This window comes from Oryzias latipes, chromosome 2 (genome assembly GCF_053564925.1).
Source record: "Oryzias latipes strain Hd-rR chromosome 2, Olatipes_Hd-rR_3.1".
NCBI lineage: Eukaryota > Metazoa > Chordata > Actinopteri > Beloniformes > Adrianichthyidae > Oryzias > Oryzias latipes.
The window spans coordinates 23,771,703-23,796,395 of NC_136238.1; the positions used below are offsets into that span (position 1 = coordinate 23,771,703).

The following is a 24,693-nucleotide window of genomic DNA, read 5'->3' on the forward strand; positions in this document are numbered from 1 at the left end:
AATCCAGAATATCAGAAACTCAAAGTTCCCACGCTGCAGGCCTGTTGTCTCTAGTTTACATGTTCACGTTAGGTCTTTTCCAAAGCATGCATAAGGTCCAGATGCAAACTGGTTGTGGCCTGACAATAAACTCTGACGGTTCTGTCAGAGTCAAACTGAAAGCCTTTAACTCAATAGACTCCCGTCTTCTTTGTGCTGTTTGGTGTTTTCAGTCACTGCGTTAGTGACTCAAACTCCACAGTCCCATGCAGGCTATGCTAAGCTAGCTAAGTCCAGCTGACTAGCATGCTAACACCCTTAAAGTCCTGAACAATTTACCATAAACATGTTATTCTGAACTCACTTTTCATTTTTTCTTAACGCATCTAGGATTTCCTCTGATTTCTTAACATATTTTCTAAACGTTTCATCTCAGCTGAACTGAGAACCATCTGAACCATCTTTATTTCTCCTCTCTCTCACTCTTCCTTATGCATCTTTCAATCAATTTAAGAGAAATTAAAATTATATATATATATATATATATGTATTTCGCCCCCTCTTTATCACGTGCATAGCAACAAAAGTACTAAGGCAACTTAGCAAGATTATAAAACAATTTTTCACCAAAGTAAATTGAAAACAACAAGAACAAACAAATCCCATTAATGCAAAATTGTCTTTCCTTAGTGATGTCATCAATCAGTCATCTGTACTCATCATATTGATTTGAACGCAACTGAAACATGGAGTCTGACCTCAGAGTCTGCAGTCTACAGTCTGGACTCTCCAGAAAACCACACAGATGAAGAACTCCTGGATCCTGCAGGTCCTCGTTGTCGCTCAGGTCCAGTTCTGTTAGATTGGACGGATTTTTCTTCAGAGCAGAGACTAGATCTTCACAGCTGTACTCTGACAATCTGCAGCTGCTCAACCTGCAATCAGACAGAAAAGTGTGTTCAGGAGCAGTGATGCAGCTGGATGTCCAGGAACTTGGTCCATTCAGTCAGGTGGGACCCGCACTGATGACAGACTGACAGATGAAATTTTACCTGTTTGCTCATTTCTTTTGGATTTGGACCCAAAAACATGATCATGAATGAAAATGTAATAGATTAGGAATGACTAAGTTAAAACAGACGAGGACTTGAAATGTCATTTATCATCAAAAAATATTAATGACTAAATATTCATTCATTCATCTTCTGTTTTGTCCCTTTTGGGGTCACGGGGCTGCTGGAGCCTATCCCGTCCACATACGAGCGAAGGCAGGGGACACCCTGGACAGGTCGCCAGTCTGTCTCAGGGTCACATATCATGCACACTCACACCTAGGGAAAATTTAGAGTGACCAATTAACTTATAAAGCATGTTTTTGGATGGTGGGAGGAATCCGGAGACCCCAGAGAAAACCCACGCATGCAAGAGAAGAATATGCAAACTCCACACAGAAAGGTCCCCCATTGATGTTCTGCTTCAAGTCCCCCAGCCGGGACTTGAACCAGGCCTTTTTGCTGTGAGGCAGAAGCGCTAATCACTGCGCCACCGTGCACCCTCATTACTAAATACATTTTCAAAATTCATGGAAGAAATACAGATTGACCTGACATTTGGAAAATAAATTTTCGAATTTCAGCTACAATTACAAAAGGGGTTTATATATGTTTAATGGGCGTGGCTAAATTTGCATATTTTCTGACCATTCACTTTTAACATTCAGATCAAAGCAGAGAAAAAGCAAGCAAATACTATGGCAATTTAACAAGATTGGAAAATAATTCAACAAATTTAATTCAAAACAACAAGAATAAACAAATCACATCAATGACACATTGTTGTTCTGTAGTCATGTCATCAGTCAGTCATCTGTACTCATCTTAGGCCCCCCATTTACACTGCATGGTTCAATTGACCCAATTCCGATTTTTTCCTCTCATGTGGCACAGATCGGACATGACCGGTGAACGTGTCAGCAGGACAAAAGCGCATGGATTCTGATTTTCTCAGATCGGACTCAGGCTTCATTCATATGTGGAAATAAATCGGATACAAATCGAATATGTGCATTTGCGTGTGCCATGTAAGCAGATAAATCGGATATTCCCCAGTAAATGCGAGTCGTACGTCAGTGACGTCAATTCAGGACACCACCAACTGAGATCACATGACTCATTAAAGTGCTTTTACGCGCTGATTTTGCTGTTCGAGGACAGCTGGAGCCCCATCAGCGTGTTCCCTTTCAGCCTCAAGGCCCGTACACACCGGGACGAATATTCGCCAGGCGTTTTTCGACACGTTTTTTGTGTTCACACCCAGGCGATTTTCGCTGACGATGAGTGGAGTGAACATGCAATTTCATTCCCTGACATTAGATGGCGCTTAATGTAAAACAGAAATACTCCTGTACACAAGGTGGCGCTGCGCAACTTTACGCTTCTTAAAGTCGCTTTTCACTCAGAAGAAGAGAGCAAGTATTTACACGCTTGTCAGAATCAAACAAAGAAAACATGAATATTTCAAGCATCAGTAGCTCCAACTGGTGCTTGGTTCGGGGATATTTTAGAATGTCCATCATTATTGCTTCGCGGCTGTGTAGACGCTACTTGGCGTCGATCTTCTTCGCTGGTATGTGTGCTCAGCAAGGCAGTTTTGTGTTTGAGCGCCCCCAAGTTGTGTTTTACTGTAACTTCAGAAGCTCCAGACACGTGAGCAAAAGCGCCATTCTCATTGGTCGAATAGATTTCGACGCAACGCGTCGAAAAAAAAAAAACGAATCCGAGGCGTTTTTTTTTTTTGACGCTTTAACGCGTGGCGTTTTTTCGCGTCGGTGTGCACACTCTCGTTGGTGCCCTTTGTTTAGTCACGAGGCGTTAAACGTCGGCGAAAATCGCCGGCGAAATTCGTCCCGGTGTGAACAGGCCTTCAGGCTTCAGACTTTAGTCGGAAACTTCTGTCATTTCCGGTCCGGTCCCTGTCGGGACACAACCGGTAACTAATCAAGCGGGACACCGTTGCTCTGGAACAGGCAAGAAGCCCTTTATTTCTTTGCTTGGATCAAAGTGTTAGTACAGCACAACGTCTGCAAACACCTCATTCAAAACTCAGAGAGAGCACATAAGCCGGCCGAGCAGCCCTCCTTTTTCCTCTCCTCGTCCGCCTGCCTCATCCAGAAGCGCCCAAGGCAACGCCTCCTTCTGTCGCTGCGTTGCCTCCATGACAAAAGAAACAACAAAAAAAGTGGGGGACCAAGCTAAGCTTTTTTCTATTTCGCCATGCCAAACGTTTGCCGTTTGGACCAACAAGCATCTTTTAAACGGGCTTTTATTACTGTTATGATTATTATTATGGGCCTGCTAGCTCAGAATTTTTTAAATCTGCGCGATCAGTGCTTTATTCTTGGCTGCAGGACCGCGAAGAATGATTATCATTAGGCCAAAAATACGTGCTAAAAACACTGGCCGTGGGGTAACTTAAAACTACGTGCGGGCAATGCCGGAATGAGCATCTTGGATGTAAACATGTGGGAATTATATCAGCCTTTATTATGTCAGGACACCACTGGAAACACAAATTCATATGATGGTTTAGAATTTCTCAGATCTGTGTAGCAGCACTTCCGCCTTCGGCAATCCGGCTGCCGGTCCGACGACAAAGCTAGTCCCGGGGAAAGTTTCGACGAACCGCGGTGCGTCCAAAGGAGGACCGCGGAAGGCCGAAATACAGCTACGTATTCCTGAGGACGTCTACATTTGATAGTTTCAGCATTGGATAGTGTAAATGCAAAAATCAGATACGGGTCACTTTTAAAAGTGAAAATCGGATTTGGGTATCAAGACCTGAAGTGTAAATGCAGCCATGTTGATCTGAACACAACTGAAACATGGAGTCTGACCTCAGAGTCTGCAGTCTACAGTGTGGACTCTTCAGAAAACCACACAGATAAAGAACTCCTGAATGCTCCAGGTTGTTGTCGCCCAGGTCCAGTTCTGTCAGATGGGACGGGTTTTCCTTCAGAGCTGAGACCAGAGCTTCACAGCTGATATCTGACAAACTGCATCTCATTAACCTGCAATCAGACAGAAAAGTGTGTTCTGGAGCAGTGATGCAGCTGGAGGTCCAGGAACTTGGTCCATTCAGTCAGGTGGGACCCGCCCTGATGACAGACTGACAGATGACATTTTGAAATTATGGACTGAAAAATTGCGATGACCTGTAAATGAAAATACATTACACCTTGGCAGAGGAGTTTTTTCTCAATTTTAAAAATCTAGTTTAAACTGAATAATTTTCTAACAGCAAAGCTAAGTTAGACAGAATCAATTTAGGAAACTTTAGCACAGAAAATCCTATTCTGTGTTAAAGAGAAATAGGTGCGATCAGCGCTGATCAGTATGTGTGTGAAGTGAGCCTCTTCGCCCTGCATGTCCTCTGGTTGCAGAGGTAATGCCCTGCTGCCTGTTTTCTGGTTTGCCTCCACAGGGTGTTTGGTGGAACTCGCTGCTGCTGCTGTACAGAGTTTTAGTCCTTTTTGTAGAAGTGTTTCTGTAGGTGTTCTCTTTGAGCTGTTCAACACCGCACAAAACAACAAGAAGACCTCAGCTAGAGGCAGCTTGTTTTATTATGAGACATGAACTACTTAGTATTTACTTGTGATGGGTACCGAACCAAAACTGTATGCCATGTTGCTGGCAGTAACATGAAAATGCGGATTGTGGTTTTTAGTAGGCTCAGATAAGAACGAGTGAACCACTGCAGCAGCACAAACTGGAAAAGCAGCTTGTGCAGGAAAAACAGCTCAAAAAGTCTTTCGTTCTCCTCTCAAAGTATTTCCTGACATCTCTAAACTGTAGAGGGGACTTGAAAAAATGAGGATCCACGGGGCCCAAACTGTCTGAATGTGGCCCTGCAGAGGAGCTGCTGATGGTTCTGCTTTTAGTCTAAGGGGGTCAGCTGGTTCAGTTCTGGAGCTTCAAAAGAACCCATGTGTGTGTTTGCACACGTACAGGTCCAAGTCAGTTACTAGTCGTTTCATTGTTGATCTGTTATTATGTAAATGAATTCGCAGTGTGCTGGGCGATTGCAGAGAATAATATTTAGTGAGGTCCACTGTATCTGCAGCTCCCAAAGTCCCATTTCTGATCCCCGAAATCTTTTAGGATCTTTTTCACTATCTTAGTGAGCTGATCTAACCGTCTTCCCTTGACCAGGTAGCTCCGCCCCCAGCCTTCAAGATAAACTACATTATAGGATAGATTTAGTGTCTGTTTAAGCATCAGGATTGAGAACCAGAAACTAACCTAAAGACTATGTGAAATGAAAGACCTGGTAATCTGCTGCAGTTTGACCTCCTCATTTCTCTTCACAAGGAGCTGCTGCTCTGTGGGTCAGAAAGGTAGGGAAAGCATTTGTGTCTCAAAATTCAAAATAAAAGTAAATACCAGAAAGGCTTTTTAATTTTCAAATAAAACTGCATTAGTTGACTCAAAATTAAAATGAAAAATTCATTCACCATACTGATTTTTCTTTTTCAACACCGCTTATTCTGTCTCCTAAATAAAATCATAAAGAAAATGGTATTTGACATTACATTTTCAAAAGGTTTTCTGGTAAATGTGTAGCAAAATTCAATTAGAATTATGTAATTTGACAATAAAAATGGATTAACAGAAATGCTTATTCATTTTCACAATGTAACTGCATCAAATGACTCAAAAATAAAATTAAAAATCAATTAAATTAAAAAATTAAAGCGAAAATGCAAAGGGGGGATTGCATTTCGTCTTGACATCCACCGCGCAAAAAGTGTCACAATCCATTTCCAGTCAGCAGTTCAAGGGGGGAGGCAAGGCGATGACCTCAGTGCTCACTCGGTTAGCCAGCTGCTAGCGAAGCCTGTCTCTGTGCAGAGCAGCCAGACGTGTTTGCAGGCAGGGGAGGGTGCTTTGCTCTCCAGAGGAGACTTCGGACTGCAGTCCCTCCAGCCGCTCGTCGTGAGCGAGCTGCCGGACTCGGGAGAACCATGTCTCAGAGCAGAGGAGCGGCTTTGAGAAGGTGTGCGAGTTGGCGGAACCGGCTTTTGAAGGCTGAAATGCCTCTATGCACAGTCCTGAGAAACCGTGCAAACAATCATGTGAATTTGTTGTACCAGTCATGTCCAGACAAAAAAAAAAGGCTGATGTTATTTCCTCATATCCTCGTGCAGCCAAGTTTCACATTGCGGCACTACATCAAGGCTAAATGTTGTTGTTGGCACGTTAGCTTAATCATAACCCTTCTCCCAGGTCCGTTCGGCCAAGAATTTTTTTTTTTTTTTTTTGTATTTTAATACTTGCACATTTGGGAACACCCCTCACTTTTGCACATTGCTGTCACTTTTCCTTTTCTCTGCTCTTTGGAACTGCTGTGACAATTGAATTTCCCCAATGTGGGATCAATAAAGAATATCTATCTATCTATCTATCTATCTATTGCGGCACTGCATCAAGGATAAATGTTGTTGTTGGCACGTTAGCTTAATCATAACCCTTCTCCCAGGTCCGTTCGGCCAAGAATAAAGCATTGGCCGCACCGATTATTATGTACGGAGCCTGTGTCCTGACATTGAAAAACTAAAATATATCTTGTTCCCACAAGATAATATTCCGTTCCCTCACGTCATAAGTCATTCATAAACATGGATATGCTCTTTCAGTGGTAACTTCCGTGTCTCTGTGACCCACATTTGTTAAAGAAAGAAAAAATAAAAAATTATCAATTTATTATTGTTTAAATAATAAAAGAAAAACATTATAAGGCGCGTTTCGACCAATCACCGTGTCCCTGTAACTGAAGTCTAACAACAAGACCAATGATTGGCTGACCGAAATGCATCTTGGGTATGCGTGATGCATGACGGAATATTGCTCAAATCCATGTTTGTAATGCTAAGAGCTGAGTTGGGTAAGCGAAGAAGCCATCCTAATCTTATATTTTTCCTGATTTTCATAGAGACAATAATAGTCCTTCTTGCTTTTATTTTTACCCCCACTGAATGCTCAGAGACAGGGAAGTAGCGGCAGAAAGCGGCCTTTGCAGCAAGAGGATGGAGAGCGTACCAGGATGTGAATAAACGTGATTACCGATGCTTTTGTGCTTTTTAGAATAAATTAATCTGATCTCTAAACATCCTCCGTGTCTTCAATGCAATGTAATAAGACACACACAGATAGAAATGTGAAGGTATCTGCTGTAAATCCAACTATTACTCACATCCGTGTCTATGAATAACAGGATAAATGATTGGCTAGTTAGCATGTAGCCTACTAGCCTTCGAATGTAAAGCGACTGCTAAAGAGTATGTTTAAAAAAAAGACAAGGCCTGAGTATTATTATTCCTATTCGACCTTAACTACAATATCAGCTGGCTGTCTGTCAACCAGCCAATTAGCTGCCTAAATGCAAAAGAGCTCCGCGGCGAAGATATGTCCGGTGAACTGTATGGCAAAGCAGCAAGCCTAGGTATCACAAATCTTACGATATTTTTCTTAAATTCATTGAAACAATAATAAATTGATCATTCTTGTTTTTCTTTTTCCTTTCTTGGATGAATGTGGGTCACAAAGACACGGAAGGTAACGCAGAAAGCGTTTTTTGCGGCTGGACGGAGACCATATCGGTGTTTATTAATGACTTATGACGTGAATAATTATTCCAAAAATTAATCATTTGGAGGGAACAGAAAATTATCTTGTGGGAACAAGATATTAATTTGTGGGAACGAGATAAATTTTTGTTTTTTAATGTCAGGGCACGGGATCCGTAATTATGAGCGAACAGGCCCTTTATAAAAATCATTACGATAATAACACATTTAGAAGATCGTCTCCTCTTATTTCCCGAGGGTTTTGCTATTCGAGGACAGCTCTAGCACAGATTTTGCCATGCTGAACTTTCCAGCTTCTGACAAAACGTCCCAACCTCTTGTTCCACACTCTTTTCTTATTTTGTCCCTCTTTTTCCAGCACCAAATACGCGCATCAGTGATGAAGAAGAGTGAGCACTGATATCGCATTTTTTGCATGGTGGATGTGATCCTCTCTTTGCGTTTCGCTTTAATTATGTCACAGAATCAGCGGACTTGAAAAAGAAAATAAAAGAGCATTTTGAAGTATTGATTTTTAATTTTATCTTTGATTTATTTGATGCAGTTATATTGTGAAAATGAAAAAGCAATTCTGTAAATCCCTTTTAAATGGTAAATTAGATAATTTTAATTGAAATTTGATACACATTTACCAGAGAACTTTCAGAAAATGAAATGTTAAATACCATTTCCTTCATCATTTTAGATTAAGTGATAAAGCATAAAGCAGTGTTGAAAAAGAAAAAGCCATTCGGCGGATAGATTTTTCATTTTATTTTTGAGACAACGAACACAGATTTTAATAAAGCATTTTGGGTATTGACTTCTGAATTATGAGATAGGAATGGTTCCATAGAAATCTGTTGCAACTGTTTGTCCATTGAAATCTGTAGTTCTGAGATTGATTTATGTTTTCTTTCAAAGAACACAGAATATGAAGTTTATCAAGAAACAAACTCCTGGATGGACTTAGGATCTCCTGTTTGGTCTAATGCAAAATAAACAGAATCACATTTGTAACCATCAGATAAGGAAAAAACAGGATTTTTCAGTCAAGCGGAATGTTGTTTTCTTTTTCCTTCTATGCAGAGAAACGGATAAAAACAGACAGAACTTGTGGTAGAGAATCAACATTTGAATGAAACCTGACCTGAGACTCTCCAGTTTACAGTCTGGACTCTTTAGTCCAGCAGACAGAAGCTTCACTCCTAAATCCTCCAGGTCGTTGAAACTCAGGTCCAGAACTCTGAGTCTGGAGGACTGAGAGCTGAGAATTGGGGACAGAGCTGCACAGCTTCTCTCTGACAGCTTCGAGTGTCTCAGTCTGTAGAAAACAAAGACAGACAGCAGTTATTAATCTTTCATGTTTCCACTCAAATTCATTTGTTGACTGAAGGTGATTTTCCTGAGAGTTCTTACAGAGCTTTGTTGGAGGCTTTGATCACTGGCAGCAGCCTCAGAAGAACCTCCTCTGAAGGAGAGAATTTCTCCAGGTTAAACTCTTCCAGATCTTCTTCTGATGACAGTAAGATGAAGACCAGAGCAGACCACTGATCAGGAGACAGTTTATCTGTGGAGAGACGTCCTGACCTCAGGAACTGTTGGATCTCCTCCACTAGAGAACCATCATTCAGTTCATTCAGACAGTGGAACAGGTTGATGCTTTTCTCTGCAGACAGATCCTCACTGATCTTCTTCTTGATGAACTGAACTGTTTCCTGATTGGTCTGCGAGCTACTTCCTGTCTGAGTCAGCAGACCTTGTAGGAGACTCCGATTGGTCTGCAATGAAAGACCCAGGAGGAAGCGGAGGAACAAGTCCAGGTGTCCGTTTGGACTCTGTAAGGCCTTCTCCACAGCACTCTGGTAGAACTGGACTGGACTATATTGTTTCAGTTTGAGAGTCATTAGGGATCTTTTCTTCTGTGATCGTTCTTCCTCCATAAGGTTGAGTCCAGAGGTGATGAAGGTCCGGTGGACATGAAGAGCAGCCAGAAACTCCTGAACACTCAGATGGATGAAGCAGAAGACCACGTCCTGGTACAGGCCTCTCTCCTCTCTAAAGATCTGTGTGAACACTCCTGAGTACACTGAGGCTGCTCTGATATCGATGCCACACTCTGTCAGGTCGGATTCATAGAAGATCAGGTTTCCTTTCTGCAGCTGCTCAAAAGCCAGTTTTCCCAGAGAATCCATCATCTTCCTGCTCTCTGGACTCCAGTGAGGATCTGTCTCAGCTCCTCCATCATACTTGACCTTCTTGACTTTGGCCTGAACCACCAGGAAGTGGATGTACATGTCAGTCAGGCTCTTGGGCAGCTCTCCTCCCTCTCTGCTCTTCAGCAGATCCTCCAGAACTGTAGCAGTGATCCAGCAGAAGACTGGGATTCGGCACATGATGTGGAGGCTTCTGGATCTCTGGATGTGGGAGATGATCCTGCTGGCCTGCTCTTCATCTCTGAACCTCTTCCTGAAGTACTCCTCCTTCTGGGGATCATTGAACCCTCTGACCTCTGTCACCATGTCAACACACTCAGCAGGGATCTGATTGGCTGCTGCAGGTCGTGTGGTTATCCAGAGGAGAGCAGAGGGAAGCAGGTTCCCCCTGATGAGGTTTGTCAGCAGATTAGCCACTGAGGTGGACTTTCTAGGGTCATTTAGGATCTGAGTCTTGTGGAAGTCCAGAGGAAGTCGACACTCATCCAGACCATCAAAGATGAAGAGGACCTGGAAGTCTTCAAAGCTGCAGATTCCTGCTTGTTTGGTTTCAGGGAAGAAGTGATGAACAAGTTCCACCAAGCTGAACTTCTCCTCTTTCAGCACATTCAGCTCTCTGAAAGTGAATGGAAATGTGAAGTGGAGGTTCTGGTGGGCTTTGCCTTCAGCCCAGTCCAGAGTGAACTTCTGTGTTAAGACTGTTTTCCCGATGCCAGCCACTCCCTTAGTCATCACGGTTCTGATTGGTTCTTGTCTTCCAGCTGGGAGTTGGAAGAGCTCTTCTTGTCTGATGCTTGTTTCTGCTCTGTCTGCTTTCCTGGATGCTGCTTCAATCTGTCTGACCTCATGTTCTTCATTCAGCTCTCCTCTTCCTCCCTCTGTGATGAAGAGCTCTGTGTAGATCTCATTCAGAAGGGTTGGGTTTCCTGCTTTAGTCATCCCCTCAAACAAACACTGGAACTTCTTCTTCAGACCAGATTGGACTTCATGTCGACAAACTGCAGCAGAAGATCCTGAATGAAGACAACAAACAGTAAATCAACTCTCTGCAGCCCTGAATGATGAGGGTTTGAATCCCTGTGGTTCCATGTGTTCAGACATCAGTAAATCTTCATTTATCAGCAGCTGAAACCTTCAGAGAAATCCTCTTACTGCTCTGCAGACCATCAGCCAGCTCCTCCTGATTCATTCTCCTCAGGAAGTTCACTGTGATCTTCATCAGAGACTCTCTGCTGCTCCTCTGCTCTTCATCTTCATCCTCCAGCTCCTCCTCTTCCTCCTCTTCCTCCCTGTGACTCAGAAGCTTCTGGATCTTCTTCAGCTCCTTCTTGACAAAAGTGACAATGTTGTCCTCCAGCAGCTGCAACAGAATTCCAGATGAATGAGCCAATCAGAGTGAAGTCATGGAGCCAAACATCAGCTCCATGTTGGACACACTGACAGTCCACTGGTGTCCAAAGTGCAGCATGGAGACGACTGTGGACAGAATGATGGAACAGTAGTTGTTGTTCATGTACAGACCAGAAAGATGGAGTCCAGCTGTGTTTGATGCTGCTGGACAGACGGACCACTGGGAGTCTCTGAGCTCTGCTGGTCCAGTCTGTGGAGAATCAGAATCAATCAGATTCTACTGGACCCACACATCTGCTGAATCCATAACATGTTTTTGACAAACAATAATTTCTTGTACCCTTGCTGAGCACCAATGCTTTAGATAAGTTGCCACCGGGGGTGTTGAGGTTTCGTTTGAGGCTCATGAAGTTCATGTTCGACATTGTGCAAGTTCCTGAAAAGTGCTTAATAATTGCAGATACACTGTGAAGAGCACCGGTAAAGCACACATTCACACAAGAGGAATTGAACAATGACGCAGAGGTCAAAGTCTTTGTGGACTCTGTAGTTTAGAGCATTCCTGCTATGGAACCCAGACTAAGAGAAATAAAAAATAACACTCCGACCCTGTCTGTGGGAAAGTTATCGAGTACTTTAAAACAGGCTGGCCCAAAAGGCACTTGCCACCGCGGGAGCTGGAGTGAGTCTTGGTCGGAAAAAGACAATCTCAATCTGGCTGTCGAGTTGTTGCTAAGAGGACAGAGACTGGTCATTCCGCAAAATAAGAGAAAAGAGATCCTGAATCAGATTCATGCATCAGGGCATAGTCAAATGCAGGGCAAGAGCCCGCCAGTCTGTGTGGGCAGGGTCTTTCTGTGTACATCAGTCACAGCTGCTGAAGGGCAGACAGCAGAAGACAACACTGCCACAGCAGCCTGTGACTCTTCTCCCAAGATGGCGACATATGAAACAATTTCAAAACTTAACAGAGACAGTACAAAACAAACCAGAAACGACAGTACGATCTGTGTCACCATCCCCGTCCCTTGACAGTTTTTCAAACAGGGAAAACCGTTCACAGTGGGAACTAGGCATGTTGAGTCCATCCGTTCACCTTTTCTGCGTCACACAAAGACACGGTGGTTGGAACCAAAAATCTCAAATTTGGACTCATCAAATCAAAGCACAGATTTCCACTGGTCTAATGTCCATTCCTTGTGTCCTTTAGCCCAAACAAGTCTTTTCTGCTTGTTGCCTTTCTTCAATAGTGGTTTTCAAGCAGATACTCTACCATGAAGGCCTGATTCACACAGTCTCCTTTTAACAGTTTTTGTAGAGATGTGTCTTCTGCTAGAACTCTGTGTGCCATTGACCTGCTCACTACTCTGAGCTGCTGTTAACCTGCGATTTCTGAGGCTGGTGATTCGGATGAACTTATCCTCCGCAGCAAAGGTGACTCTTGGTCTTCCTTTCCTGGGGCGGTCAGCATGTTAGGCTAGTTCCTTTGTAGCACTTGATAGTTTTTGTGACTGTACTTTCAAAGTTTTCCCAATTTTTGGACTGACTGACCCTAATGTCTTAAAGTAATGATGGCCACTCATTTTTCTGTACTTAGCTGCTTTTTTCTTGCCATAATACAAACTCTAACATTCTATTCAGTAGGGCTATCAGCTATGTATCAACCTGGCTTCTGCACAACACAACTGATGGTACCATCTCCATTTATAAGGCAAGAAATCACACTTATTAAACCTGACAGGGCACACCTGTGAAGTGAAAACCATTTCAGGTGACTACCTCTTGAAGCTCATCAAGAGAATGCCAAGAGTGTGCAAAGCAGTTATCAAAGCAAAAGGTGGCTACTTTGGAGAACCTACAATATGACATATTCTCAGTTGTTTCACACTTTTTTGTTATGTAAATAATTACACGTGTGAATTAATAGTTTATATGCCTTCAGTGGGACTCTACAATTTTCATAGTCATGAAAATAAAGAAAACTCTTTGAAAGGTGTGTTCAAACTATTGGTGTGTACTGTATGTAGTAATAACACACAGGACACTGCTACGTCAGCTTATGTGACATCTTTAGGACGCGTGTAACGTCAGCCAAAGCGATTGATCTGTGAAATGAAAAAAAAGGGAATGGTGTAAGGAAATGTGTGTTTGCTTAACAGAAAAAAAATATGTGAGGAAGTTTGTGTTTGGTTAACAGAAAAGAAAAACAAAGTAAGTTGAATAAGCTAATGTGACATTATACCCTAGATAGGGAGAAATCTTATGTTCTGGAATGGATTTGTTAATGTTACTAAAGAGGGAGTGTTCTAATTAAAAAGGGGAGGTGTTGGATAAAGCAAAAAGGAACTATTGATTCTTGTTCTGTATCCGGTTGGACAGAAATGAAGTGAACACAGAAAAAAACACTGATGTGAGAGTAATGCCTGCTCTGGTTTATATCAGTCCAGTGGTAGGCTAATGCAGCTAACATAACAATCTTTAGTCGAAACTTTACCCACTGTGACTCAGAGATAAATACCCGGTACTGAACAGTGCAGGCAAAGTTTTTCAGATTCCTTGTAATTCTTCCAAAATAATCAAGTATAAATTAAATATGTTTAGAAACAAACAAGTGAACTTATAAATTAATGTCACATCCATTTACATTTTAGTTTCCTAAAGTTCAGCCCACTGTTGTTTTTCCACATCAGTATAATCCAAAGGGAACATTCTAGCACACTGTGTGGTCACATCTTTGCTAAATTCAGTGTTTCCACACATTGGACTGGAATGATTTCTTTGCTGCCATCACACGTATGATGTCCGCTGTGATATATTTGGTTGTTTCTATATTATAGTAAAATAAACCTATCATGTTTCAATCCATATGTTATTTTCCAATTTTGATACGATCATCGATTTACTTAATCCTGAAACAATTTTTTTTAATGGTATTGGTCAATTCGATTCAGCCTCAGACAATCTGGTTCGATCCATGGAATAGAAACTGATTAATCAATTAATATATTCATTATTACACCTCTATGCCCCATGGTATGTGTGGGGAAGTTGATGTATTTATGGAGGCTAAAACTGTCCAAAAAGGGTGCAAAGTCTTTGGTAAGAGTGTTCAGAGGGCTATCCATGTGAATAGTAAAGTCCCCCAGGAGTATAATGTTGGGTAAGATGATTGGGGTGTTAAAAAGGCAGAATAGGCAGAGATAAATTAAGTTTTTTTAGTTTTTTTAGTTTTAGTTTTTTTAGTTTTAGTTTTTTTAGTTTTTTTTAATTAAGTTTTGGTGGTCGATAAAGAATGGTAACAATTGTAGGAGCAGGTCCTGAAAATGGATGAACTGTTGTCTCAAATGATGAATACAAAGGGACAGTAGCGTGCTATGTTCCAGTTCTTGTGGTTGATCATCGCGAGACCTCCCCCTGTGGCTTGTGGTGCGAGGTTTCAGGGCGTAAACAACTCCCAGAGGAGTAGCGTCCTTGAGTAGATGAAAGGTCATTTGGTTGCTGCCACGTCTGTTTGGCACCTAACATCTAATTTCCAATCAACTACGAGATCACAGATGAGATGGCCGTGGATGCATGCTTTACAGTCGCGTTGTTAGCCGACCAAGCTAAGTGGGCCAAGACACTGTAATCAGGGCGGTGTTGAGAGTTCCTCAGAGGGCGGTGGGCAGATGACCAGAAATATTTAAATTGATTTGGAAGTACTGCCCTGGAAGATCCAGTGAGTGCATCTCAGACAGGGCACATGTACGATGTAAGGGTGCTGGAGCAACGCTGGTGGTGGATCTTGTGGAGATGAGCAAAAGTTGGCATGTTCCATAGCAGGGCACTGTAGAAGTGCTGTCAACGGTTGCTTAACAACAGACAGGACGGTCCAGGCAATTGCAATTCTTACGTAGTTAATCCACATGCGCAGGAGGTGTGAAGGAGAGAGAGCAGGCAGGTCAACCCACACTTTCAAGGTAGATATGCTGGCTAATTCAAAATTTACCCAGACTGAAGTGATGGGAGATTTTAGATAAAGCAAGCTAGAGTAACAAGATACAGATATATCCAATGGCAGGACTCAGTAGAACCCAGGGCGTCAGTCGCCCAGAAAACCTAGACACAGCGACTCAATGAGCTGGTTAAACCCAAAACATGAATTTTACTGACTCAAGGATCAAATAATATTTTAATTAGGACATACCCAAGAAGTATTGCTGTTTTTTTATTAGTTTAGTTTAAATTTCAGCTCAGTGAAGCGCTTTAAGTCTTACTCCAACTATATTTTTACTTATTGCAAAAAAATTCTCATAAAACTTGATTATCTTGCTAGAAATACAAAGATTCTGGAATTCAGCTGAACAGTTCGTATCCAGGTGTTCATCTCTGAGTCACACTGGTTGAATTTTGGGCTAAAGATGTACAGGATCCATTTTCAAAATGAACCAATATTGACTAGGAGTCGTATCGGCAACCATAAATTATTTTATGAATTGAATTGTTATTAAAATGAATCGCTACACCCCTAATGCAAATAAATGCAGTGGAGAATACATCTTGAATGTAAATGAAAATGTAGACGGGGCCCTGTAGAAAAAATATTTGAATTGATTATTGTACTAAAGAACTTGATAAAAGCAAATCCTCCTTTCTCCTTTTCTTCTCCACTAATTTTAGTTTTTCTTTTGTCTAAACTAAAAAAGTAACCTTAACAATAATATTCAATTTCTTTTGGGTGATTAAATCGTGTCATTATTGTTTCAAATTTGTCCTCAGATTATCAGAAATAAGACAAAAAGACAATCAGACATTATTAAAACAGCCGTGTATTTTATAGAGATGAACCAAACACTGGAATCTCTGACTCCATTTCCTGTTTTCTCCAACAAAAACTTTGGAGAAATAAAATGCTTATGAAGATCAGCAAACTGTTGGAACAGATGTTTGTGTTTATTGTGCTTCACGACAGTTAACAGCAGCGCAGCAAGACACGACGTCACATTAACCCAATGCATCATGGGAGTTGTAGTGAAAAACAGGGGACGCTGATGCCAGACAGACTTGCGTTTCTGAGCTTCATTGTGTGGTTCACATCCTGGGGGAAGCTACTAGGGGTTCAAGGATGACTCGCGATCCATACAGATCAGTAGCCCCGGTTCTGCCATTTCTTAAAATTAATAATTTCCCGCGCAACACCTGACCATCTCTCACAGAACACTGGTGTGCAGAGGAACACTGGTTGACGGTAGCGGTTTAATTTTTGGAGGAATCCCAGTGATTAGTTCCATGATTTACTTTTTAATGTTTTCTAAGACCTAAAATTGATATTCACAATAACAGGTTCTTAAAAAAATCCAATCCCTCTGATACTTTTCACAAAGATACACACAGGACATCACACACAAGTGGAAATGAACCTATTTCTAAAAATGATGCCATCTCTAAAAAAAAAGTGACAAAAGAGCAAAGAAAACATAATGATTTGTTATTTCTTAGTATTAATATTTCCAGGCTTTGTTTGTTTTGTTCTGCATCATGTTCATATTTGTATAATTTTGCCAGAATATATTTTTATGCAGAACAAAATATTATACGTTACTTAAGGGTTTACTTGATTTATTCTGGATTCACATTTGTCTTGTTATTTATATTTATGCTCAGAAAGTTAAGATTTAAAGGTTTAAATAGTTTTAAAAGTTTAGCTTTAGTGTATTTAATAAATGTTTATCTCGTTCGGCCTGCAACCTAAAGTGTGTTTTGGATTTAGGCCCCCTGTGCGACTGAGTTTGACACCCTTAAAATACAAGTCTAAAAAAATCCATTCATTTTTGTGTCAAATTGGCAAATAAAAATAGGGGAATAAGTTAGTGTAGAACCGCCACTTCAGGTGGAAAACCCTGCACTACTGTCACTTAAAACGCTTTAACACAAATGACTTTGAACGCCGTTAAAACATGAATGGTGGTCCTTCCTAAACTCTACATTGATTTCCCTCACACACAATAGTCCCTCCCAACCCCAAGCTAACATTTATATGAAAAAGAAGAATGGCTTGAAATTACTTAGTTTTGTTCAGAAATACAAACTTAATGAATAACCCTAACCAGTATTAAACTATTTGGATCTCATTATTTGAGACCCGGCGCATTAATTTTTACGTCCATTATAATGGACATTTTGTTTACCTGTATATTTCTAAGGAATTAAAAGATACCTTTCCAAATCCTACTCTACCCTGTAGAAGACACTCTGGGCTTTCCAGTGATGTGTCGTTTCATGTGATGAGTTTGCATGCTTGGAACTTCAATTTTTTCCTCTCCTAAGATGGCTGCCATGCCAGCAACCCCATTTTCTTAAAAGACCAACTAAAGAGATAAGTTGTGGTGTCCCACAAGGATCAATTATAGGCCCGCTGCTATTCAATATTTACATAAATGACATATTCAATGTTTCAAAGCTTATGAAACTCATTATTTGCTGATGACACAAACATATTCTATTCTACAGACAAACATAGGGAACTTATCAAGGTGGTGAACACAGAGTTAAATAAAATAAAATTATGGATGGATTACAACAAATTATCTTTGAACCTAGATAAAACCAATGTGATGTTTTTTGGAAACTTCAATGCAAATAAAGAGGTCTCAATTGAAATAAATAATGTCTTAATCGAAAGTGTTACAGAAATAAAATTCTTAGGGGTTTTTAATCGATGACAAACTAAGTTGGAAGCCACACATCAGACACATACAAACTAAAGTCTCAAAAAGTATTTCAATCGTAAATAAATCTAAACGTATATTAGGATACAACAGTAGATAATTATTATACTGCTCCTTAATACTACCATATTTCACCTACTGTATAGAAATTTGGGGGAATAATTATAAGAGCTCACTACATCCTCTCTTTTTACTTCAAAAACGAGCCGTCAGAATTGTACATAAAGCCGGATATCTTGATCATACAAACGATCTATTTTATCAATCTAGACTTTTAAAACTGCATGACCTTGTGGATTTTTACACTGCGCAACTTTTATACAGAGCCAGTGGGAAATCGTTACCATTCAATATCCAAAAACAGTTCTTAGAAAATGAAGGAGGCTAAGGCCTGAGGGGATGTAGGAACTTCAAGATCAAACTGATAAGAACCACAAAGAAAAGTTTCTGTGTGTCGGTGTGTTCAAATATTCAAATATTCAAGAAAATGTATAAAGAAACTCTTATTTCAGGATATGAAGATACAAGGATTTAAGGATCAACAGGTGTTTGAATAATTCCAAATACATGTGTGAACTTGATTGTGGTGAAATAATCAAAGCTCTTTTAATTACAACCACTGAGTGTTACATTGTAATGTGCAATAATGATTACTGAAATGTTTAAATTACAATCAATAAGCTATTGATTTTGTTTACTTGATTTGCAATGTGTAGCAATAATTAATGTTTTATTGTGATCATGTGTTCTAATGATAATCAATTATTATTACATATCGGTACCGTTACTGTTTACTGAAATCATGAATGAATGTTTTCTGAAGATCATCAATCATTTCTAGGCACTGGATTTTGTTACTTGAAGAGAATCTATCTGATCAGAACCGGATTTAAAAACACTGTAAAACTATCAAATGAATGAACTCAGAAGGGGTGGGATTACATAAGCTTGCTTCTTCCCACTACTTTTCAAGCAATAAATCAAACTCTACTTATACCTCAGTTAACGATCACTGTATTTAATTTAGCATATATGATTTAAGTGACATTTTCGTTTTGTTTTCTGTCTTTTTAATCTATGCATTTCATCATTTCTGTAATGAGTTTGATAAATATGTGTAAATTATTTATTGCTTTGACTACAATGCTTGAAATAAATCAATAAAATCAAAACCAAATCAAAAATCAAAATCAAAAGATGAGAGGTAAATCAATTATTCTGTACCTATTGCTTTTTTTTTAAACCATGATAATTAAATATTCATGTTCATAAACATGTTAGCTTTCGGATGATGAAAAGGATATTTAAATGGAAAAAAATAACTTTTTTTTTTTATAGTAACTTGATTTTTTTTTTTTTTTTTTTTTTTAAAAAGCATCATAAAATGTTTACACCTGTGCTACCAGGGTGCCCTGCCTATCAAGATGATCCTAAAGTTTGTGCATTCTGGAGTCCAATCCCGTACTTTTTTCCCCAACTACCAGGGAATCCCACTCCTCACCCTCCCTGGGAAAGTCTATGCCAGGATACTGGAGAAGAGGTTCCATTCCATAGACAAACATCAGATAAAAGAACAAAAGTTCAGTTTCCGTTCTGGTCGTGGAACAGCGGACCAGTGGAACAGCTATACACCATCTTTAGGGTGCTGGAGAGTTTGTGGAAGTTTGCTCATCCAGTCCATTTTTGTTTTGCGGAATGGGAGAAGGCGTTTCACCGCATTCCACATGGTATCCTGTGGAGGATGCTCTGGGAGTATGGGGTCCGAGGAGCCTTACTTAGGGCTGTCCGTTCTCTGCATGACCAGAAAGAGCTTGATTCACATAGCTGGCAGTAAGTCAGACCTGTTACCGGTGCATGTAGGTAGGGCTCCGGCAGGGCTGCCCTTTACTCACCGGTTCTGTTCATAGTTTTTATGCAAAACATTTCTAGGTGCATCCAGGGGCCGGGAGGGGTCTGGTTTGGGGACCACAGGGTTTCATCTCTGCTATTTGCAGATGATGTTGTCCTGTTGGCTTCATTGAGCCGGGACCTCCAGTGTGCATAGGGGCAGTTTGTGGCCGAGTGTGAAGCGGCTGGGATGAGGGTCAGCACCGCCAAGTCTGAAGCCATGGTTTTCGACCAGAGAAAGATAGTTTGCCATCTCTAGGTGGGTGGAGTGTCCCTGCCCCAGGTGGAGGGGTTTAAATATCTTGGGGTCTTGTTTATGAGTGAGCGAAGACAGGAACGAAAGATTGACAGCGACATTCGTAGTTCTGCGGTTGCTGTACTGGTCCAAAGCGGTGAAGAGAGAGCTGAGCCAGAAAGCAAAGCTCTCAATTTACCGGTCGATCTTCCTCTGTAGCAGATGGTCAAACAGGTAACAAAAGAGTGATAAAGGACTTTATATTTTAGAATAAAATTTTATGTTTTTGGGGTGAATTTTACTCTAAAGATTTAATCTGCTCCTTTTTTCTGATTTTCCAAATTGACTTCTATTTTCACAGAATTATCGTTCTGTTGTCCTCTAGAATGGATGTTGTGAAATTAAAATTAAAAATATTTAAACAGATATTGTAACACACTTTTTCCTCGGTTCTCAGGAGGTTATATGTTATTTTTGGCCAGTGTGATTGCTATTCGAGTTAATATTGTTTATATAGTTACTGTTCGTTATTCTATGTATGATACCTCAATTATTAATAAAGTTTTGGAGAAAAATACCCAAACTAACATTAGCGGTGAAACTAAAACAGCGGAGACATTGGAGCTATCCAATCGCACAGACTGGAGCCAGATAGCAGCTCAGACTAAGAAAACAAAGATGTTCATCTTCATGGATCTAGTCTGCAGGTGGATCAGTGAACATACCAGTGACGTGCGGTGAGGTTAATGGCTGGTGAGGCACTGACGTCATCAGTCAGATTTACAAACATCTGAACCATACTGAGTGACTTATTCACCATTTAATTGACAACAGTTAACGTGTTTTGTTTAAAATATCATTTCAACGTGTTTTTTTTCTTACACAAACTGCAGCAAAGAAAAAAGCACAAACGTTATTATCATCTTACCTTTACATGTAAATAAAGTCCATACGCCGCTCCTTCTGAAGAAAATGACTTGCCGCTTGCTATCACTTATTCTATTGTTTTTTAGCGTCATAATCTCAGGGCTCACCGGCGCCCCCTAACATGAGGCACGAGAACTGCTGGCCCCACCCAGCAGCTTTTTTGCCGGCGTTTAGCGCTCAGCACAAGAAACACGTCCCTCATATACAGTTATTTATAAAAACAAACACTGTACATCATATACATCTGCTAAATTATGCAAACTCTCATATAGTGCAAGTGAGTGAACCGACATACAGAGAGACAGCAGTGCCGTCTGACTGCATAGGTATTGCGCAATCCAAGGTGAGGCTCAGCGGGCTGGTGCCTCATCGCACGTCACTTAGTATCTGAACGGCAAATGCGGAAATTCAGCGATTTTGAAAAGTAAAAACACCCAAAAATGGTCCATTTAAATGGAAAATGACTGCAAAGCACAAATTACTCATTAAATATAATAACTGAATTTATTTTTTATCTTTTCTTCCCATAATGACAGGTGAGGCACAGCCTCACCTGCCTCTCCTGACTGCACGTCACTGGAACATTACCTACCTAACATGGATGGAGCTTAAGTTGCGGGTTCCAGCTGCTATCCAGCAGTCTGCGCTGACGATTAGAGCTCCTCCTCGTTTTGGACGATGGTTCCTTCAGCAGCAGAAAGTTGTTCTCTGACAGAACTTTCCTGAGGTTCTGAAGACATGGTTCCTGCTCCGATCTTCAGCTCCAACTCCCACAAACACCGCCGTCCTCTTCACTGCAGCTCCGATCGATCATCTGCTAGTCTCACAATCACAGCAATCCACGTTGTCTTTCCGTTCAACACTTCTTCACTCATTTACGACACTTTGGAAAATGCTGAGAGTTCCCACACGAACCACGTATCGCCCTTTCTGTCCAAAAACCTCACAAACGTCCCAACAAAACACCACTGTCCTCTCAACACAAGCTAACGCTGCTGGCCTGCTAACAAGCTAACGCTGCTAGCGCCTCGTGCTGTTTGCTTCCGGGTCACGTGCAGAAACTTTATTGAAAAAGTACTGTCTCATTCCAGTGTTCAGATTTGACCACAAAACGCATCAGAGACTGAATAAACCTTATTACATTTGTTTATTGTATTCCTGAACTACAGTAATGAATAAATAAATACATTCATTAAACAAAAAATTGAATAAAGAAAATCTAAAAACAAAAACACTAAACAACTAAAGAGAATAATTATGAGTATTGTCGGAATGTAATCTCAATTTTTGCTTTATTTCGCATTTATTTCCTTTTGTGTATTTTATTTGGAAACTGATTTGTGTAATTTCCTGTTTTGTTTTTTTGTGTGTTAGATTAATCAATATGGGTGTGTCTAAATAAATGGAGCGATCACTCCCCAGCTGTGTGTTGGCTGGGATTGAAGTCAGAGAAAAAGGAATTGTTTGGTGTCACTTCTTTGATTCTGGAGGAATTCATCAAGGGAGTATTCCAGAAAGCAGGTTATGCTAGCTCCCACGGTAAGTTTGAAGCTATGAATTAATGGAAAAAAGATTAACTGGATTGGAGTAAGTTAAATAATTACGTAAATTTGAGTTGTATAAACAATTTTAAACAGTTTTATAGACGTAAGAAATTAGGTTGAATAAATTTAACTCAATTACTTGTTACCATTAGAAGTAATTCATTTAAGTTCGCTAAATTGGATAAGTTATATATATATATATATATATATATATATATATATATATATATATATATATATATATATATATATATATATATATATATATATATATATATATATATATATATATATATATATGCGTCACAAGCTGTTTTTTGATAGAAGTATAATCTACATACGCCGTCATTGAAATCTCAGACTCCGCCTCAATGAAGTGTACCGCTCTCTTTTTTTCTCCACGCGTTTCCATGGTGACTTTGGAAATCGGCGATCCATTAAGAATGTCTTTATGTACTCAACGTGCACATGCATTAACCCAGGGTTACCAAGTCGAGCGTAACTACGCCAACTCATATCCGGTCTTTTGGAACCGACGTAAGCAAGTTCAGGCAGATTTCAACCAGAGTTCAGGGTTAAAGTCAGGCTAGTTTAAACATGCCTCCTGGAAAACCCCCCAGGTTATGCTAGTTACCACGGTAAGTTTGAGGCTAAGGAAGTTGATAACCTCAGCTTTCGGTTCCAAAAATGGAGGTATTTTTCAGGGTATGTCAAGCTGCCATGGCAACTCATGCTCTGAACATAACCTGGTCTGGAGCAGGTTTAGTCGAAGGTTAGTTGGTTTTCAGAGAGGTGAAGCAGCATGGCGTGTCCATCTGAAGATGATTTAGTGGATGAAGAAGCTCAGATAATACTTTTTCCACCATGAGGGGGGGATAAGACCACATATGGATGTTGGGGGGAAAAAATAATGTTAGTCCTACTTAATTATTTGCTTCAGTTAAGATAAATCATTTTTTTAAAGTTAGCTCAACTTAAAAATAACACGTAGCTATCAGACAGTTATTTTACTTTCATTCAAATTAATTCAATTAAGTAGGTGTAACTTTGGTGCTGTGGGATACCATTCCCTTTGCCTGTCTGGGCGGATTTGTTTAATTCTTTCTGCACCATGAGTGAGACGGAAGAAGAGGGTGAAGAGTTTATTCAGCACCCCTGGTGAAATTTGTATAGTTCATAAATAAAGATTAGACTCATGATAGTTGAATGTATATTTAACAGTGCAGACCCACACTCACATTAATTTTATTTTTATAAAAATGAGCATATCTGCAGCCTCAAATTTAGATATGAGAGTTCAAGAAGTACAATTAATGAAGATGGGAAAACATTTAATTCAATTGGAGTAAAATGACATTTAGTTAGATAAATATGTAAATTTGAGGGAAATGGTCACACCAGATGCTGACTGGTTGTCTGAGTCCCCTGAACCCCTCAATAAAAAAACCTGAAGATTTCAGAGTGGCCTTTTCTTGTGGCCAGTCTCAGGCACACCTGTGCAATATCATGCTGTCTAATCAGCATCTTGATATGGCACACCTGTGAGGTGGGATGGATTGTCTTGGCAAAGGAGAAGTGCTCACTATCACAGATTAAGACAGATTTGTGAACAATATTTCAGAGAAGAGGTTATTTTGTGTATGTGGAAAATGTTTCACATCTTTGAGTTAATACCATAAAAAATGGGAGCAATAACAAAAGTGTTGCGTTTATATTTTTGGTCAGTGTAGATGGACAACAAGAGCACATATAACTTAAATATTAATTAGCAAAGGGGTGTCTGGATACTGCAAATGAAGAAAAAATGAGATCTATGAGGGATCATAGATTTTGATAATATTTTAGCTGGGCTGAACTTCATGCATTTTAGAGGCAGATGACAACAAGTCTCTAAAAGGAAATACTCTTAATCGAGTGCCATCTACTTGAAAGCAGGGCAGACTGAGGATTGGTTTGTGACACAAACTTTTTACTCTTGGAACTGAAGCTAGAGAGCGTCAGTGATATAGATTCTACAGCCAGGATAAAATTAGCTCGTAATGTAAAGTTATTTAACACTAAACCATGTCAAACGATGACGCATATAACTATTTATCATCACACTTCTTAAAAAACAACCTTTATAAAAATCTTTGTAAAAATCTCCACAGCTGAATTCTCTCAGAACCACATGATCCATGAATGGACCGTCAGAGCTGTGGATTTGGGTTAACGACCTAAATTTCTG

The 24,693-nt window shown here is 40.2% G+C and overlaps 1 protein-coding gene and 1 long non-coding RNA gene across 2 annotated transcripts in view; one reads left to right on the top strand and one right to left on the bottom strand.

The window, feature by feature from the left end:
* LOC105355311 (NACHT, LRR and PYD domains-containing protein 12) overlaps nucleotides 1-22,014 on the bottom strand; it is a 29,718-nt gene extending 7,704 nt beyond the window's left edge. The window contains exons 1-7 of the mRNA XM_078935092.1: nucleotides 21,515-22,014; nucleotides 11,338-11,416; nucleotides 10,969-11,176; nucleotides 9,020-10,829; nucleotides 8,751-8,924; nucleotides 3,872-4,045; nucleotides 738-914 (exon numbers count right to left, since the gene is read on the bottom strand). Coding sequence (XP_078791218.1) covers nucleotides 738-914; nucleotides 3,872-4,045; nucleotides 8,751-8,924; nucleotides 9,020-10,829; nucleotides 10,969-11,035 — 2,402 coding nt within the window. The 5' untranslated portion in view covers nucleotides 11,036-11,176; nucleotides 11,338-11,416; nucleotides 21,515-22,014. The remainder of the gene's footprint in view (nucleotides 1-737; nucleotides 915-3,871; nucleotides 4,046-8,750; nucleotides 8,925-9,019; nucleotides 10,830-10,968; nucleotides 11,177-11,337; nucleotides 11,417-21,514) is intronic.
* Nucleotides 1-24,693, top strand: part of LOC144988595 (uncharacterized) — a 63,016-nt gene that overhangs the window by 35,045 nt on the left and 3,278 nt on the right. The gene's annotated exons all lie outside the window — the stretch shown is intronic.